A 17,196-nucleotide genomic window follows, 5' to 3' on the forward strand; every position below is an offset into this window, starting at 1 on the left:
GCCTCCGAAGCCTTGAGCTGAACCTTTCCGACGTCCTGGAGAGGTTGAAGGGGACAAGGATGTAGGGAAAAGAAGCCATAGGGTTTGGATTCCATTTGTGGTGGGTGAAAAGAGGTGGGGAGGGGAGGGGAAGACTGAACTGTCAAGGAATTAATGTAGTCCCTCTACAGGAATGAACTTGGCAAGAAGGAGGCTGACAGATAAAGCCACTGCTGGTGTCTCAAAGCTAGACTATGTTTTTGTTTTTTTCTTCAACACTGGGATCTTGACACTTGAAAAATCATTAGTGTATTTTTAAACCTGAGACATCTTTAATTGCTCTTAAATAAGTGAGTTGAGTTTATATTTACCAAAGCCAGAAATATACAGCCTTCCCTCGGTTCACATTCCCCTAACGCTACTCCCGCCGCCTCCCTGGGCGCGGCACCAGCGTTTCTACGTGTAACTTCTCCATCAGGCACAAATCGGGTTATTGGTGATGTGTGGAAAGCTGACATGTGCTTGCTTAATGCTCGAAAAATGGAAACGTGAACCAGCTGGCTAAAATGGTCACAGCTTCCAAACTAAGACGGAAAATATTTGCACACATATCTCAGCAGTCCCCCCAACTCTTTTCCACCTACTCCCGCTCTCTCCAAACTCGGATTGAATTATTGCACAGCCTGAGAGCCCTCGGGGCGTCCGCCGTGCCGGCGGGTCCGTCCTCCTCACCGGTGGCCCCTTTCTTCTGCTGACTTTCGGCAACACGATGGCGACCCTTGCGGTGGATTCCCTGCCAGCCCAGTCCCAGTGTGCATCACTAAGGACTGGATATTCTGTCACCACAGCCTTGCTGGTGGGGGGACAAAGCCAGTCCGTGTACCATCTTCAGTTCTCCGATAGGCACATCAGAAAGTTAAAAATTAGACGGGCAAAGTTAATATGCCGATGTCATTTAGCTCCGTATATCCAGAGAATCCAGAGAAAATGGAAATCGTGAAAGTATGCCTTACATTAGTACCTGTCACATTGCATATCACCTATAGAATCATGTGTGGTTTACACTTATACTCACTTCAGCCCGGCCTCATTTCAGACGCTCGATAGCCACCCAGGGCTGGCGGCGCCATATTGAATACCGCAGGTTTTCAAGATGACAAGGCACATGGCACCGTTCTGCCTCTTCCTCTGGTGACCACCACAGGATTCTCCCCAGTAATCGTTACTCATTTATTCTACATGCCTGTACCCTTCAACCCATAAAAGGAAGAGCTAGCAGACAGTAGGGGATTGCTCTGTTATTTCGCTTTGTTTTGTATCCGTAAGGAAGGTATTAGAGTGGAGCACTGACAGCTCACACCTGTAATCTTTAGCTGTTCAAGGGGCTGCGTGATAGAGGATCACAGTTCAAAGCAAGCCTGGCCAGAGAAGTCTGTGAGACTCCATCTCCCCCAAAATAAATGAACGGCAGACAGCTAGGCGGGGGTCATCAGGCGAGTGGGTGCACATCTGTTAAGCAAGCGAGCGAGCGAGCGCGGCAGAGTTCAAACCCCAGTAATGGGCAAAAAGGAAGTGATCAGAGAGTACTGGGGATGGAAGACAACTAGCCAGTACGTAACCCATCAGGCCTTCCTGTGTTTGCAGCAGCTTTGTCCATGTCAAGTTCCCCAAGTCGAGTTCCCCAAGCAGAGAGGCCAGTCAAGAGAAGAGCACAGATTCCACTTTTCCCTTTAGCAAGAGCAGCTTCAGCGATTCAGTGCATTTGATTGCTGAGAATTCAATCAGATGACTTTAAAGAAGTCAAGCAACAACAAAGACGCCAAACAAATCTTTGCCAGAGACCCAGCAGGCAAGTGTGACCCGGTGGGGTGCTAACAGCAGCACCCAGGCAGGGCCGAGGGGGCTCGGGGGAGGAAGGCACAAGTGGGAGAAACGTGGACTGCGAAAGAGCCGTGTCCCCAGCACATGGAGCCCAGGGAGCAAGGGATCATGGGCTGCTTGTAATTGTCAGGTTATTAATAAGTCAGCCCCTGGAGGCCCAGAGTCACCCCAGGGCCACCTGAATCCTTGGTTCATGTCGTGATGTATTATTTTACTCTACATATGCAGAGAGACATCGTTCCAATGGATCACCGACATAAATATCAGTAATGGTGTGCCTTACATTAGCACCTTCCACATTCCACCTTCAAAACCTCAAGCACTCATTTCAATGTGGTCCAGGCTCTTTCCAGGTGCTCAGTGACCACCCGTAAGCTGGGGGGCCACCATACTGGGCAGTGCGGGTTGGCAAGATAAGACATAGGCTGAATCTTCCCCCTTATGTGAGCAGAGATCAGGACAGATTCATCTGTTCACTGCTGTAAACACCCCTGATACGCACACTGAACAACTCAAGTCCTGGAAAGCTCTACCCAGGAGCCATGGCCCTGGACACTCCCTTTCTACCCAGGCTTCCAAGATAGCTCAGCAGGTGTGAAGCACAGCTAACAGCCAGGGAAGCTCCTCCCACTGAAGTCAAGCTCGCCTGCTCTCTACCCACTGACAAGGCAATTCAAACAGCCCCAGTGTCACGCGTGGTTCTATTTAAAATGTAGACTTTGGGGCTGGGGATATGGCCTAGTGGCAAGAGTGCTTGCCTCGTATACATGAAGCCCTGGGTTTGATTCCCCAGCACCACATATACAGACAATGGCCAGAAGTGGCACTGTGGCTGAAGTGGCAGAGTGCTAGCCTTGAGCAAAAAAAGAAGCCAGGGACAGTGCTCAGGCCCTGAGTCCAAGCCCCAGGACTGGCCAAAAAATAAAATAAAATAAAATAAAATAAAATAAAATAAAATAAAATGTAGACTTTGCCAGGCTCCAATGGCTCGTGCCTGTAATCCTAGCTGCTCAGGAGGCTGAGATCTCAGGACTTATATTTGAAGTCACACTAAGCAGACAAATCTTTGAGATTTTTTTTATCTCCAACTAACCAGCAGAAAGCCAGACATAGAGGTATGGCTCAAGTGGTAGAATACCAGCCTGAAGCAAAGAAGCTGAGCAAGAACCCAAGGCCTTGACTTCCAGTCCCAATATCAGGACGAACCTTAAATAGATTGTAAACCAGACCCAGACAGAGCCACTGCAGGGCTCTGGGGCCAGGAATCCGCCCCTTCTATAGAGAAGCAGTCCCAAGCCACACCGCATGAATTAGGGATGGAGCCAGCGGGGGCGGGGGGGGGGGCGTTGGTGGGAGACACAGACACAGAGTACCAAATGGCATCTGAGTCGCTCAGGCCCTGGCCCCAGAATCCATGGCTCCAGAAACCACCCAAGCTTCACCCCCAATAAATTCCAAATGGACACGCAGTGGAGCCCCAGATCTTTGTGTTCCTGGGCCAAAGTCTCGAGTGGAGATCAGCTGTGATCAGAGCTGCCTTAGGATGCTGCAGTATGTTGTGGCATGTATAAGTGTCTCGCCTTTTTAGCCAAGGGATCCCAGAATAGGAACAAACACTGGCAAGGAGCTGTAAAATAAAAGGCTCCTTCTTACCCCCACCCCCTTCAACTTCACTCTGAACGCACTTCATTCTCCAAAGAAACATGACTACTGCCCAAGCCGGGAGGAATTGGAAAGTGCCTGGTGAAATCCCTTCCATATCCCGACTTTAATGAGCAGATGAAGACGGGCACGAATCCAGTTTACTTGGGGCCAATCTCATCCCAAGTGAGACTTCCTCCCTGAGCAAGCAGACCCAGAGCAGCAGGAGAAAACCCATCTTCCTTGCTGTGGGGTGCCGGTGCGATGGGGGACCCACAGGGAGAGAGCGAGTCGTGCTTTCTAAGGAAACACTGCAGTTCCCGCCCCCCCCCCTCCCCGAGATGGATCAGCCCACTGCGGGAAGAGAGCGCCGAGCAATAGAAGGAAGAGCTCAGGCTGCCAAAAGAAAGACTATTGATTGAGAAATTGATCGAGGAGCAGTGTCACTCCACTTACCGCGAGGGCCCCCCCGCGGCAGCTCGTATCTGATCTACGTATGGACAGCCCCTGCAGGGGGGTGGCGGGGAGATCCTCTCGGCCACTGCTCACTAGGGCCCTACCAGGTGTGCAAGCCGGGCTCCCGCGCAGCGGTCGGCATTGGGGCTGTGGGGGAGGGAACCGGGGGCCGGCTGCGGCACACCAGGCAGGGGTGAGGAAGGGAGGGTGGACGCGGTTTCTGGAAGGTGGGGTTTGGCCAGCGCTGAGCGTTTCAAAGAGCAAGGCTTGTTGAGAGCCGGTCATCTGCTGCTGGCGAGGGTGAGAGGTTTGGGGCCACGGGAATTGGCACATACTACCGCAACTCGGGGCCTCCCCCCACCACGTGCCCTGAGAGCGGGTTCACCCCGACGACCCCAGGTCTAGCCCAGTGGACGGTCTTCCCCGAAGGAGAGCCGTCCGTCCTGGGGGTGTCGGGACGCCTTCGCTCGTGCTCTGCAGAGCCACGTTCCGCTTCACAAACCCGGTGGCGCCCTCAGCCCCTCCCCACTGTCACAGACAGGAAGGGCGGCGCGGGCTTCGGGGCCACCCACCGTCAGCACGACGCGCTCTTGAAGTCGTCTTTGGAAGAAGGGGTCGCCGGCCCGGGGGGCCCCGCCTCTGTGGCAGCGGAGCAGGGGAGCTTCATCGCTCCAGGCGGAAACGTTTCTGGGACGTAACTGGGCACAGCGGGACCCACTCCAGGGACGTGGGAGGCTGAGATCAGCAGGAGCACAGGGCCCGTCCAGTCCAGGCGGGAAAGCCCGGGAGACTCCATGGAGGGACGCTGGGGAGGGGGGCCTGCGTCCGCCAGCCCAGAGCGAGGCAACCAGACACATGTCTAGGCAGGGAAACAAGAAGGCTCTGAGTTCAAACCCCAGTTCTGCGTGGAGAGGGGAGGGAGGAAAGGAGGAAGGGAGGGAGGGAGAGAGGGAGGGAGGAAGAAAGGCTGGTCTTCTCTCAGACCCTGCCAAGACAGAAACTCGGGAGCCACCCCGCCTTCAGGTTTGATGTGCCTGCTCCTCAGAGCCTTAGGACGCACCGCACAGTGCCCCCAAAGAAATGAGGAAAGGTTTCCATGGCACCCCCTCACCGAGCTAGCTCCAAGTGTACGCTGGGCCCTACTTTGGGCCAGCGCCATTTTGAAAAGAGTACAGAACATTCACGCATGATTCTTTTTTTTGGGAAACAGAGTTGTCTAAGAAATGAAGGCGGGGGGGGTGAGTGAAGGACTCCATGGCCGGCGTGGCTCTCACTGGAGAGTGGGGGCCCCGGGGCACAGCTGGATGTGGGGATCGGTGGGAAGACACCGGTCCCCACCAACCAGGAGAAACGGACGCCCCACATCCCTGTGCTCTCTTAGGAAAACAGGCTTCAAGTCAGACATTGGGAAGAAACCATTCAGAAAGACATAAAGCTCTCTAACCAGTGAAATTTCTCGCATCAACTTAAAAGCTTTGCGGGCACTGGAGTGAATGGATTTCAGAGCAGACGCCGTGGGGACGAGCTCTTTGCACCGTTCTGAGGTCCCTTAGCTACCTCGGAGGAACAATGCAAGGCCCCAGCCCTCCACGCCGCCCTGAGCTTTGCCCTCCACAAACCCTGGCTAAGGAAATGCCCCATTTTGAGAGTTCACACACCCTCAATGGCAGCGACAAACAGGCTTGTCTTCCAGAAACCCTGAAATCCCAGCCTTCAGATTCTTCTCCAACCACACAGATTTCATGAAGTGTAAACGGTGGGCCTTTCACATTCCACGCAAGTATCGCCAGGAACTTAAACCACATTTAAGTAAAAGTAATTCCGTTTTATTGACGTAGGAATTAGTATCGTCGCAGGAATACATGAAGAAGACACGGCCTTGGAGAAAGAGGGAAACAGCGTTAATCCATTCAAAATTCCAGTGCTCTAAACGGAAAGCATAAAGTTAAACAACATGATGCCCAGAGATTGCACGAGAAGGTGAAATCAGAAGGGAAATGAACCCCACCTTGTTAGGACAGAGGAATACTCCCCGAGTATCTGTGTGTGTTCTTTCCGGGTGCCAGGTAGGTGCTGAATCTGGGAGTCAGTTTATCCAGAACCCTCAATTACATGGTCACTGCTCTGAGCCAATTACCCAGGACCCACACTTCCTCCTCAAACCCACTTTGTGTTGTCCCCGGGAGAGGGAACGCAACAAAGGAAAGGAAATTCAATTTTCCACTCGCTGGAGTTCTTAACAGACAAGGGTCTGAGGGAACTGGGCCAGAACACTTGTCTGAAATTGGAACCCCGGCTAATACCAGGGTTCAGATTGATCTATTCTTTCCAAAGTGCTCATGTCCACCAAAAACTGGGGAGGAGACGCTAGGGCCCTGCATCATGGAAAGTCGGGGGGAGAGGTAGCTCTGAAACAGCCCCCCCCCGCTCCCCAGCACCCCCAAGAGGCCACAAAGCCCTGTCTAGAAGCGCCGGCTTCCCACAATTCTACAGCCACGGGAAGGAGGTCCCGGGCCTGAGCTCCACGAAGGGAAACAAGAAATCCACAACGCTCCCTGGTCTCTCCGCCCCTCCGTGACACTGAAAACTCCCGTCCACTGTGGGCTCTCCGGGACCCCCAGGGGCCCCCAGTGGGGTTCCACGCTGCCTTCCACGGGCAGGGAGAGGCTGGGCCTCCCATCGCCTCCGTCCCTGGAGACCTGCTGCCTTCCTCTCCAGAGCCCTGGGCTCCCTTTCCAGGGTGACACCCCCCCCCCCCCACTTAGAGAGCCGGGTTCCTGCTTGCTGCTCCCAGCAGAATGGCTTTTGAAGCCTTTGCTAATCGATCCAGCCAATGGAGGTGCCAGAACGCGCTCGGTCTCTTGTCCACAGCCTAGAGCGTCACCACACAGGGAGAAAGGACTCCGTGTGGGTTCTGGGTCACCAGACAGCCTCTCGGTTTCCATCTCTGGCTCTTCCTGCCCTAGGCTTCAGAGTGTCTAGAACAGGGTGGAGCTGAGACCCACACGGCACCTGCTGTACTTACCGGCAATCACCGTCCTGTGACCCCGACACCGTCCAGGTGCTCCCCGCCGCCCCCCGTCAGGCAACGCCCTTCTTTCTTGAGGTCGAGGCGCAAGGCGGGTCTTCCCATGCACACGCGCACGTGGAAGAAACCGGGGTTCAGAGTTCCACGCGGGCCTGACCCCGCCGCCACGCTGTAGCCCCTGACAAAAGATGGAGGTGGCAGGCCGGGGCTCCCAGACGCGAACTTCTCCCAGACGTGAGCTTCTGTGGCAAGTGACCGAAGACGCCCTCTCTCCCCGCCCCCCCCCCCCCCCCCCCGCCACCCCGGGCAGGCTCCAGCCTGGGGAAGGGCACCGGGCGTGGCAGGCGATCCCCTTAAGCAATGCAATTGTACATTAAAGGCCACAGCCCGGGAGCAACCGGCATCCGTGAACTGACCCTGCAGCGGGCCCCAGAGCTTCTGAATTTAAACTCGCATCCTCGGGGGCCCCGACACCACACCCACGGGTGACTCTCAACCTCTGTCTAGACTGCTGCTTACAGCCGTCCCCACGTCAGCAGAGCCCAAGGCTACAAAAGGATGAAGGACAGCTCCCTGCACCTCTGCGATCGACAGACAGAGGTGACAGACGTGATCACAGACACTCCCCGCCAGGAAGAAGCTCCAGATGAGGCACCCACCGTGCAAGCGCATCACCGAAAGGAGCCCAAACGGAAACCACCCATTTCTGTCCTCAGACGGCATTGGTAACTACAGCTCTGAACCCCCTGTCTCCACGGAGCGAGAGCACCAAGTGGGAGTCTCTCTCCCCACACACATCAAGTGTTCAGAACTATGCCCAGAGATACCGACAGCTAAGACGCAGAGGTGACTCAGAATGGGAAGAGGCTCACAGCTCTTTTAAATCATTTCACAAGAAGAGTGCTCACTTCAGTATGTTCCTTTTCTTTTCTAACCCAGTTTGCTTTCTACAGAGACCTATAGATGTCTATATAGACATATGGACATGCTCGAGTGAGCATCCTCGTGAAATGTGTTGCTCTATGTCAGAAAAAGAGTTACATATACACACATATACATGTATGTGCATATACATAGAGATACACATATATACACCTGCATATACAGACACATATATATGTATATATGTGTGTGCAATATGAGGGGGAACATATATCCATAGACACATGCCTGCATACACATGACACGTACATACATAGATAAGTCTATACATCATGGAATTTACTATCTTAACCATTTGATGGGAGTCAGCACGTTTATGTTGCTGGGCAACATCACTACCACCCATTTCTCATTTACCATCCATCCACCATCCACCCATCCAACACCATCCATCCACTCACCATCAACCATCCGCCACCCAACCATCCGTCCACCCTCCATCTATCCACCACTGTCCACCCATCATCCACCCACCACCCACCGCCACCCATCCATCCACCATCCATCCATCCGTCCATCATCCATCTGTCCATCTCCAGAACTTTGTTTTCCTAAACAGAAACCCCTAATCCATTAATCACCACCCTCCCACTTCTTAGATGACTTCCTGGATGGCCGTAGGGGCTTCTTATGACTAGAACCGCACGGCGCGTGTTCCCTTAGGACTTGTCTGTGTCCCTCTGCACGTGTCCTCAAGACTCACCCGTGTCGCCCGGTGGATTGGAGCGTCCTCCTTTGCTAAGGCCGAGCGCCGCTCCCGAGGCTGTCCTGCCCTGTGCTACATCGCGCCGCTGCGCCCATTTCATCCTCGGGGTGCTGTGGAGAGCTCTGCTTCCACACGGCCTTGTCTGTGGGATTTCCCGGGGCGGGGGGGAATGGAAAAGCTTGGCCCAGGCTGTGGTTGTGCTGAGCTCAGCCATCCGCATTGCTACGGAAGACCCGGGTCCACCAATCTGCTGAAGCCCGGGTGTGTTGCAGTGGACGCTCGGCAATAATTCCACTTGAAGCTCCTTCCGCATGCAAAACCCGAGGGAAATGCTTTCCCCTCCTCCTCCCTTCCCTTCCTCCTATCCTACCGACCTCCCAGGAAAGCCCGCCTCTGGTGTCAGCGCCTCTCCGCCCTCGTAGGCACTGGTTTTCATTACCTCTCTCCCACCCAACGTTGGCTTCTTCTCAGCATATAAATGTGCTCAAAACTCTCCCGGTCCACACACGCTTGGCACAGGCACATATGCACAGACGCACACACCTCTCTCACACACACATACACGGACACGCATCCATGAGCTCCCTCCCACTCTGGCTTTAGATCCACTGCCTTCGTGTCTGGTCTCTCGCTGCCTCGCAGGGAAAGCACCGTCCAGCACGCCGCAGCACGGTCATAGGCCGCCACTCGCCTGTACCTACCACCCCACCAGTGTCACCCACGGGCGAATGTCTTGGTTTGCCATCACCAAGTGCCATGAACTGGGGGGCTTAAAGCAACAGAAATTCACTCACTTGCAGTTAGTTCCCCAGGGCAGCAGCCGCAGTCTCCCTGGCAGAGCCCCTCTTGGCCTCTTGCGGCAGTCTGGAGGTTGCTGGCGTTCCGTGGCTTCTTTAACCACTTTGAATCCTGCCCCCGCCATCATGGCTTTCCTTTCCGTGTCCCTGTCTAGTGCGTTGTGTTCTGTCCCGGCTTCTAATTCCAATTAGGGGACAACCTAACCCAGTATCATCTCATCTAGTTCCTTACCCTCATTGATCCTGCAAAGACCCACCCTGCTGTAGAATAAGGCCACACTCCGAGCTCTGGGATGAACACGAATTGGGAGAGGGAACATTTCAAATCACTACACTGGCGAATCCCAGTTGCCAAGTGCAACGGACATTGTCTCAGCAGCTCGAGGGAGAATGTGTTTTGGTTATCCAAATCTGAAATAGCTTTATGTTTCCTACTTGTTTTTCAGATGACGGAAACATATTAAGGGACATTTTAAATATAGAAATATTGAAAGAGAAAGCAAAAACACCCACACAAACCTACAACTCAGAAACGGATCAAAAATTCATATTTTGGAGAACGTTCTGTATACATACACACACACCATCACACATTTGCAAATGTACACACACAAGCACAAGAAAGCCATCTATGCAGAATACACCATATGTTTCAGAATCTGATTTTTCCCTTTCCCACGATGGCGTGAAGGATTGGACCGGCGCCAGCTGCCACACCGGTAACACTGGTCACACAGAGCAGGTACACCTCCCTCGGCCCGCACACCGTCCCCCAGAAGACACACAGAGATCACTGATGTTTTCTGACATGGGCCTACTACCACGTACCATTAGAGAGGTGAAAAGCACCAACAGCAGAAACAGAAAAATGACGGGGAGTAGCGGGGGCCAGGGTTGAGATTTGCACTGTGCTCTTCTTGGGAAGGTGACCATCGCAGGCAGTGGAGGACTTCGCAATATGAGAGTCGTTGGTGATGACCATACAATATTCCGTTGATTATACCTACTACCGTATGCCTACACAAAGCCGTGTTGACAAACACGATTCATTGGTACCTACCATCTATAGGAATACATCCCCTGCATACAATTCATGGGTGTTTGTGAAGCAAATACTTTAGAATCAATTCCAGCCTCTGAATCTAAGACCTAGAACGTGTTTTAAATCGTAAACCTACTTCCATCTCCCTACTCTCCTAAATGACTGTTATTTTGCATGTTCAATAGGACACATATTGGAGTTTAAGTTTTTGCTTTCTAGGAAGTAGAGCTGCAGATCAAGTCGTAGACCCTTGAGAGAAAGAGCTAAAGGACAGAGCTGAAGCTCTGAGTTCAAGCCCCATTACTGGTGTATACACACACACACACACACACACTTTTTTTTTTACTTTCCCAACGTTCACCCATCATCACCTGCATGTGTTATTTCCAACTTTGTTAAACTTAAGATAAACATGTTATCTTAACACTTGTACTTTTTACACAGTCAACCAATGTTTCATAGGGTTTGTAGCTGTGTGTTATTTCTCAGCAATTCCTCATTCACATCCTTGAACTATTTACTATTTGTGTATTTGGCTATGTATTGCCTCTTTTTTTGTGTGTGCCAGTCCTAGGAACTTGATGCTGGCCCTGAGCTTTTTTAAAGCCCAAGGCTAGCATTCTACCACCTGAATCTCAGCTCCACTTCAGGCTTTTTGGTGGCATCTGCCTGGGCTGGTTTTGAACCATGATCCTCAGCTGTCAGCGTCCTGGGTAATTAGGATTATCCAGTGAGCCACTGGCCCGTAGCTTAGGTATTGCTTTGAAAAGGAAGTGCCCTAGACTCGGTCAGGGGGTGCCTCTGTCTCCTTGCTTGCCTGTTTGTGTGTCCGCTTGTCTGTTCAGTAAATCTCTCTGCTTTGTTGTCTTAACAAAAAAAAAAGGGGGCGGGGGAAGGACAGAGATGTTATCTGTGGCCAATATATTTTTCCTGCTTTGTCTTCCTTTTTCATGGACATTGACATTTTCACACTGTCAAAAACATCAGTCTCCTCAGAGAGTTTCTCGCTGTCTATTGTGACTGAAAAAATGGGTCTCTCCACTCTTGGAGAATCATTTTGAAAACTCACCTTCGATATCTACTTCTGGAATTTTCCCCTTGTGCACGGCAGTCCTTGGTCTGTCTGGGAGTCATTGTCGCACTAGGAAGGGACTCGCCCGCCCTCCCCAGCGGGCCACGGGGGCCACAGCACGTCCTGAAGGACGACACCCCGCCTCGGCCTCGGCACCCGCCCTGGTGCGCTGCCCACCCGGCCCTGCGGGGGCCTGAGGGGCCTCTCCCGGCCCCTCCCTGATGTTCCCCGGCCCCTCCCCGGCCTCTCCTGACCCCTCCCCGGACCCTCCCCGGACCCTCCCTGATGCTCCCCTGCCCCTCCCCAGCCCCTCCCCAGCCCCTCCTGACCCCTCCCCGGCCCCTCCCCGGACCCTCCCCGGCCCCTCCCTGTGCACCAGGGCCAATGTCCAATATTTTCTTCCCACATCATTTATTCGGATCTCACGTTGCACTCCCTGCATCTTGTCCCCAGGAACTCACACGCATCCCATGATCACACTGGGCACGTGACCTGCCGAGGTCACGGGGACTCACAGGCATCCCATAATCACACTGGGCACGTGACCTGCCGAGGTCACAGGGACCCCCCCGATCCAGAGCCCGTCGGCCCATGCCCCTGGCCGCACATCCGTCCTGGCCATCTGCAGATACCAAACGGGACCAGGCCACCCCGCACCCCGGCACCGCCCACCACGCCCTGTGGGCCTCCCCCCCTTCTTCAGCCCCGAACCCTTCGACTTGGCCCGGCATTCCCCCCACCCCACCCCGTGAACGTCAGCCTCGGGACAGTGTGGCCCTTCATAAGTTCTGCGGACATTTTTCAGAAAAGGAAAGGAACAGGATATGTAGCAGAGATCTAGGTTGCCTGAAAAGCCTACGGTGTTTGCTAGCTGACCCCCACCCCCATGAATCTCATAGGGTCCTGTGGCACAGGAACTGTAGCAAGGGCAGGAACAAGACAACACGAACAGAACAGCAAGACGTGAGCAGAGACAGGCAGGGCTCCAGCGCTGGGATTTCAGTTTCGCTTGACCAATGAGAACAGAAGGGGAGCAGCAATGAGCAGCAAGTTTGGTCAATTCCGGGGGGCAGCCGGGAGGGGGCTTCTAACGTTCGGTGATTTCCCCATTCGTCCTAGGCACAGTTTCCAGAGGTCTTATTCTTGGGAGCAAACAGGTTGGCTTTGAACTTGGTGATGTAATGAGCAGGGGCGGAACCCAGGAACTGCTGCGTCACACATGCACACCCCCGTGTGTGCACACGCGTGCACACGCACACACACACACACCCCAATGCTGGTATCATCATTCTACATAACCTGTGTGTCCTTGTGTTTTCTGTGGCTGTCTAGAACCCCATCGTTGCATCTGCTTCAGTCCTAAGGCCTTCAAGCCTGCAAACATCCTGGCCTCGTGGTGGCGAAGGCCGGAGAAGCAGGGACTCTGACAAACCCCAAGGACCAGGCCGAACCAGGGCTCGGGCCGGCTGCGCCCTGGGCCTCCCAGCAGTGGAGACCATCCTATGCGCCCAGCCTGCCGGGCTCCCACTGGGCTCCATCCGTCATTATTCCACGCGGAACCCATCTAGACACCACTCAAAGCAAAATTAGCAGTGAGCAGTCAGGTGTGATCACGTAGGACCCAACACATCCCCCCCGTGGAAGCAGGCCGGTGATAAGCAGGAATGGAGCCCTCTGCCCCCATCCCCCCCACGCCTCCCCCACCCGGCCCTGGCAGCCCCTCCTCCCTCCCACCCAGGCATCTGTGCTAAACAGTAAAGCAAGCACATCGTCTCCTTTACCAATGAAGGGCCACTGAGAGCAATGATGTAAAAGTCAAAGCTCTCTAACCCCACAGCAGGCTCTGCGGGTCAGATGCTCTTTCCTCCTCGGGCTGAAACATAAAAACAGATCTGTGCGATTGATATTCAAGACAACTATCCAGCTGCAAGCCAAGTGGGTCCATCCGTGACGATGGCACCCCCCCCCCGGCCCCAACCCCAGCTCCGTTCTTCCTCTCGCCAGATCTCACGTCTCCTTTCGCCAAGGAAAAAGGCATCGCTCCTGTAGGCACGTGGCACAGAACGAAAGCCGGGAGGGAGAAACGGCCTGTAAAACTTTCAGAAGCTCTAAGATTATAGGCTAAACAAATAATTTCACACCGCGGTTTAGACACGTTTAATAGCAGGGCCAGCTCCAAACTCCCCTGCCCTCAGATTCAAAGAGCTTTTCCCAATACATCGTTAGCTAATATATTCTTCACGAGGGCCACCAGAAAGAAATAAGCACACTCCAAACTACAGCTGCTAAATGCTGAGGCAGAAACCCAATCAAATGTGTGGATACAGAGAGAGAGAGAGAGAGAGAGAGAGAGAGAGAGAGAGATTTCTGCACACTTCTCTTATAACCTTGGCATCGAGTCAAACCATAAGGTTACAGCGCATGCATATACCACCAAAAGCAAGAACGCTTCCTAAGCTCTGTAACTTGACCACAGGGGAAAGTTCTGGCTCAAAGTTCTTGCTCTGGAACAGGAGGAGCACAACGCGGAAACAGTTTATACAAGCAGACATGAGTCACGTGCGTCGCGCAGGTACCGCGGCGGTTTCGCTTCACCTCGCGACAGAGGTGATGGTGTGCGGAAAGATGGCCACGTCGTGCGGAAACAGGCTCGGCGGGTTGAACGCCGGTGTCTGGCCAACCTTAGTGACTTGAGTCACGAGCGTCGATGATTTCTCAATCCTGACGGGGGCGCCGGAAGTCTGAAGTCAGGGTGTCCGCAGGGCGGGTCTGTGGCTCATCAGATGGTGCTCCGTGGCCCACACGAGGGAGGCCTTGTCCCCCCACACCACCCACTGTCTCTCCCTCATCTCCTAAGGACGAAGGCCTGTGGAATTAGGAACACCTGTGGTCCTTTCCTTAACGATTCCATCCCCACCCCATTCACAACCAAACCCGAAGCGTCAAGACACAGTACAGGTGGGGGGGGTGGGGGGGACGACACGACTCCGTCCGTTCAGCCCGATCACGGCGCACAAAGGCCCGAAGGCCCCCAGGGGCCCCCGGTGCCGGCCTGCACTTGCTGCGACGCGCGCAGCTCCGTGATCTGTAGCGAGACGGCATTTCACCGAGTTCTTTTTCTTTCTGTCTGTCTGTCTGTCTGTCTGTCTTTCCTGGAAACCCCCAGCTAACGTCCTGGAGGGCGACTCCATGGACCAGGACGTGGAGAGCCCGGTGGCCATTCACCAGCCCAAGTTGCCGAAGCAGGCCCGGGACGACCTGCCCAGGCACGTGAGCCGCGACCGCAGCAAGAGGAAAATCCAGAGGTACGTGCGGAAGGACGGCAAGTGCAACGTGCACCACGGCAACGTGCGCGAGACCTACCGCTACCTGACCGACATCTTCACCACGCTGGTGGACCTCAAGTGGAGGTTCAACCTGCTCATCTTCGTCATGGTGTACACGGTCACCTGGCTGTTCTTCGGGCTGATCTGGTGGCTCATCGCCTACATCCGGGGGGACATGGACCACATCGAGGACCCCGCGTGGACTCCCTGCGTCACCAACCTCAACGGCTTCGTCTCCGCCTTCCTCTTCTCCATAGAGACGGAGACCACCATCGGCTACGGCTACCGCGTCATCACGGACAAGTGCCCGGAGGGGATCATCCTCCTCCTCATCCAGTCCGTGCTGGGCTCCATCGTCAACGCCTTCATGGTGGGGTGCATGTTCGTGAAAATATCTCAGCCCAAGAAGAGGGCGGAGACGCTGGTGTTCTCCACGCACGCGGTCATCTCCATGCGGGACGGGAAGCTGTGCCTCATGTTCCGGGTGGGGGACCTGCGGAACTCGCACATCGTGGAGGCCTCCATCCGGGCCAAGCTCATCAAGTCCAAGCAGACTTCCGAGGGGGAGTTCATCCCCTTGAACCAGACGGACATCAACGTGGGCTACTACACCGGCGACGACCGGCTCTTCCTGGTGTCCCCGCTGATCATCAGCCACGAGATCAACCAGCAGAGCCCTTTCTGGGAGATCTCCAAGGCCCAGCTGCCGAAAGAGGAGCTGGAAATCGTGGTCATCCTCGAAGGAATGGTGGAAGCCACAGGTAAGACGGGCCGCTTCCCGGGCGATCTGCGGGAGGGGCGCTCGACTCGCTGGGCCTGGATGTGTAGGGTAGGCGCTCGATGCATGATGCCTGGGTCACCCTGGACACCATCACCTCCTTCGGGAAACTCTGTGCTTCTTTGTTCGTGGAGTCCTTGAGAATCCAGCGACTCCCGTGCGTGTGTGCGGGCGTGCGTGTGTGTGTGTGCTTGTGTGTGTGTGTGTGGTGTGCCAATGACTACTGGTGGCTTTTCCAACTCAAAGCCGGCGCTCTACCCCTTGAGCCACACCTCCACTTCTGGTTATTGTTTGGGTGGTTCATGGAAGCTAAGAGTCTCGTGGACTTTGCTGCCTAGGCTGACTGCGAACCGCAGTCCTCAGGTCTCAGCCTCGTGAGCGGCTAGAACGGCAGGTGTGAGCCGCCGGCACCTGGCTCTCTTCCCTTTTCTTTTTTCCCTTTCCTTTTTCTTTTTCTTCACCGTGCAGATATTTCACCGTGCAGATATTAAGTTCAAATCTGATCCGTCCCTGACACGTTTCTAAGTAGCCTGCACACGTGGCTCGTTAACACACTTAGGTTATTTATTACTAAGCCAGAGGGAGGAAATTAAGCCGTTCCAGAGGAGGGGGGAAGGGCCTGAAAAACTGTTTTAATAAAACTTTCCTCCCGCCCCTCTCTCCGGGGCCTCGAGTCGGTCGGGCGCGGGTGAGTCCTCCTCTCGTATCCAGCGGTGTCTTTGCAGACGTGGCGCTGCCGACCGGGCGAGACGCAGCAGCCGAGGAGGAGAGGACGTGGGGCGCCGCTCCCCCGCGCCCCGCGGTCCGGTGGATCTTCCTGCGGTGCACGCTCGTCGCGAGTGCGCGTGCGCGGAGGTGATCTGCTGTCTGAACCCAGAGCGCTCTCCATTGCCCCCCAGGTCTCTCCCCGGGCATCCTCCCGCCGGCTGCGCCTCCCGGGAGCCAGGACACCCCGCCCGGGCTCGATCCGTAAACGTGGCACACAGTAGAGCCCCGACGTGCTGACAGCAGCACACATTTTTGTGATATTCTTTTAGCGGTCCTAGGGCTTGAACGCGGGGCCCCGGGCGCTGTCCCTGAGCTCTTCTGCTCGAGGCTAGCGCTCTGCCGCTGGAGCCGCAGCGCCCCTTGCAGCCTCGCGGCGGTTACGTGGAGAGAAGAGTGTCACGGACTTCCCTGCCCAGGCTGGCGTTGAACGGCAGTCCTCAGACCTCAGCCTCCAGAGTAGCTAGGACGACGGGGGCCCGGCTACAATACATGTTTCAAGTGCAACAGATCTTGCGAGTGTAAGTCAAGCTTGTCTGCAGAGCTCGGTGAATCCAGGGCCTTTCCTTTCCCTGGGGCAATGAGAACGTGGACCTCACCTGAACGGCTTTCCAGGGCATCACATTGGCAGAGTCCACCACCCAGGGGCCTACGCTACCCTTAAAAGAATCGACCTCAACAGTGACTGGCCTCTCCCTGCCGTTCCTGGGCCCATCGGCGTGGCTCCGTTCTTCATCAGCCTCTCTGCGCGGCGCTTACACAGAGACTAACCTGGGAAGGAGG

At 54.8% G+C, this 17,196-nt stretch overlaps 1 protein-coding gene across 1 annotated transcript in view; it reads left to right on the forward strand.

The window, feature by feature from the left end:
- Positions 1-14,710: 14,710 nt before the first annotated feature.
- Positions 14,711-17,196, forward strand: part of Kcnj6 (potassium inwardly rectifying channel subfamily J member 6) — a 32,561-nt gene continuing 30,075 nt past the window's right edge. The window contains exon 1 of the mRNA XM_048345886.1: positions 14,711-15,631. Within this exon, the coding sequence (XP_048201843.1) occupies positions 14,734-15,631 (898 nt within the window). The 5' untranslated portion in view covers positions 14,711-14,733. The remainder of the gene's footprint in view (positions 15,632-17,196) is intronic.

This window comes from Perognathus longimembris, chromosome 5 (genome assembly GCF_023159225.1).
Source record: "Perognathus longimembris pacificus isolate PPM17 chromosome 5, ASM2315922v1, whole genome shotgun sequence".
Classification (NCBI taxonomy): domain Eukaryota; kingdom Metazoa; phylum Chordata; class Mammalia; order Rodentia; family Heteromyidae; genus Perognathus; species Perognathus longimembris.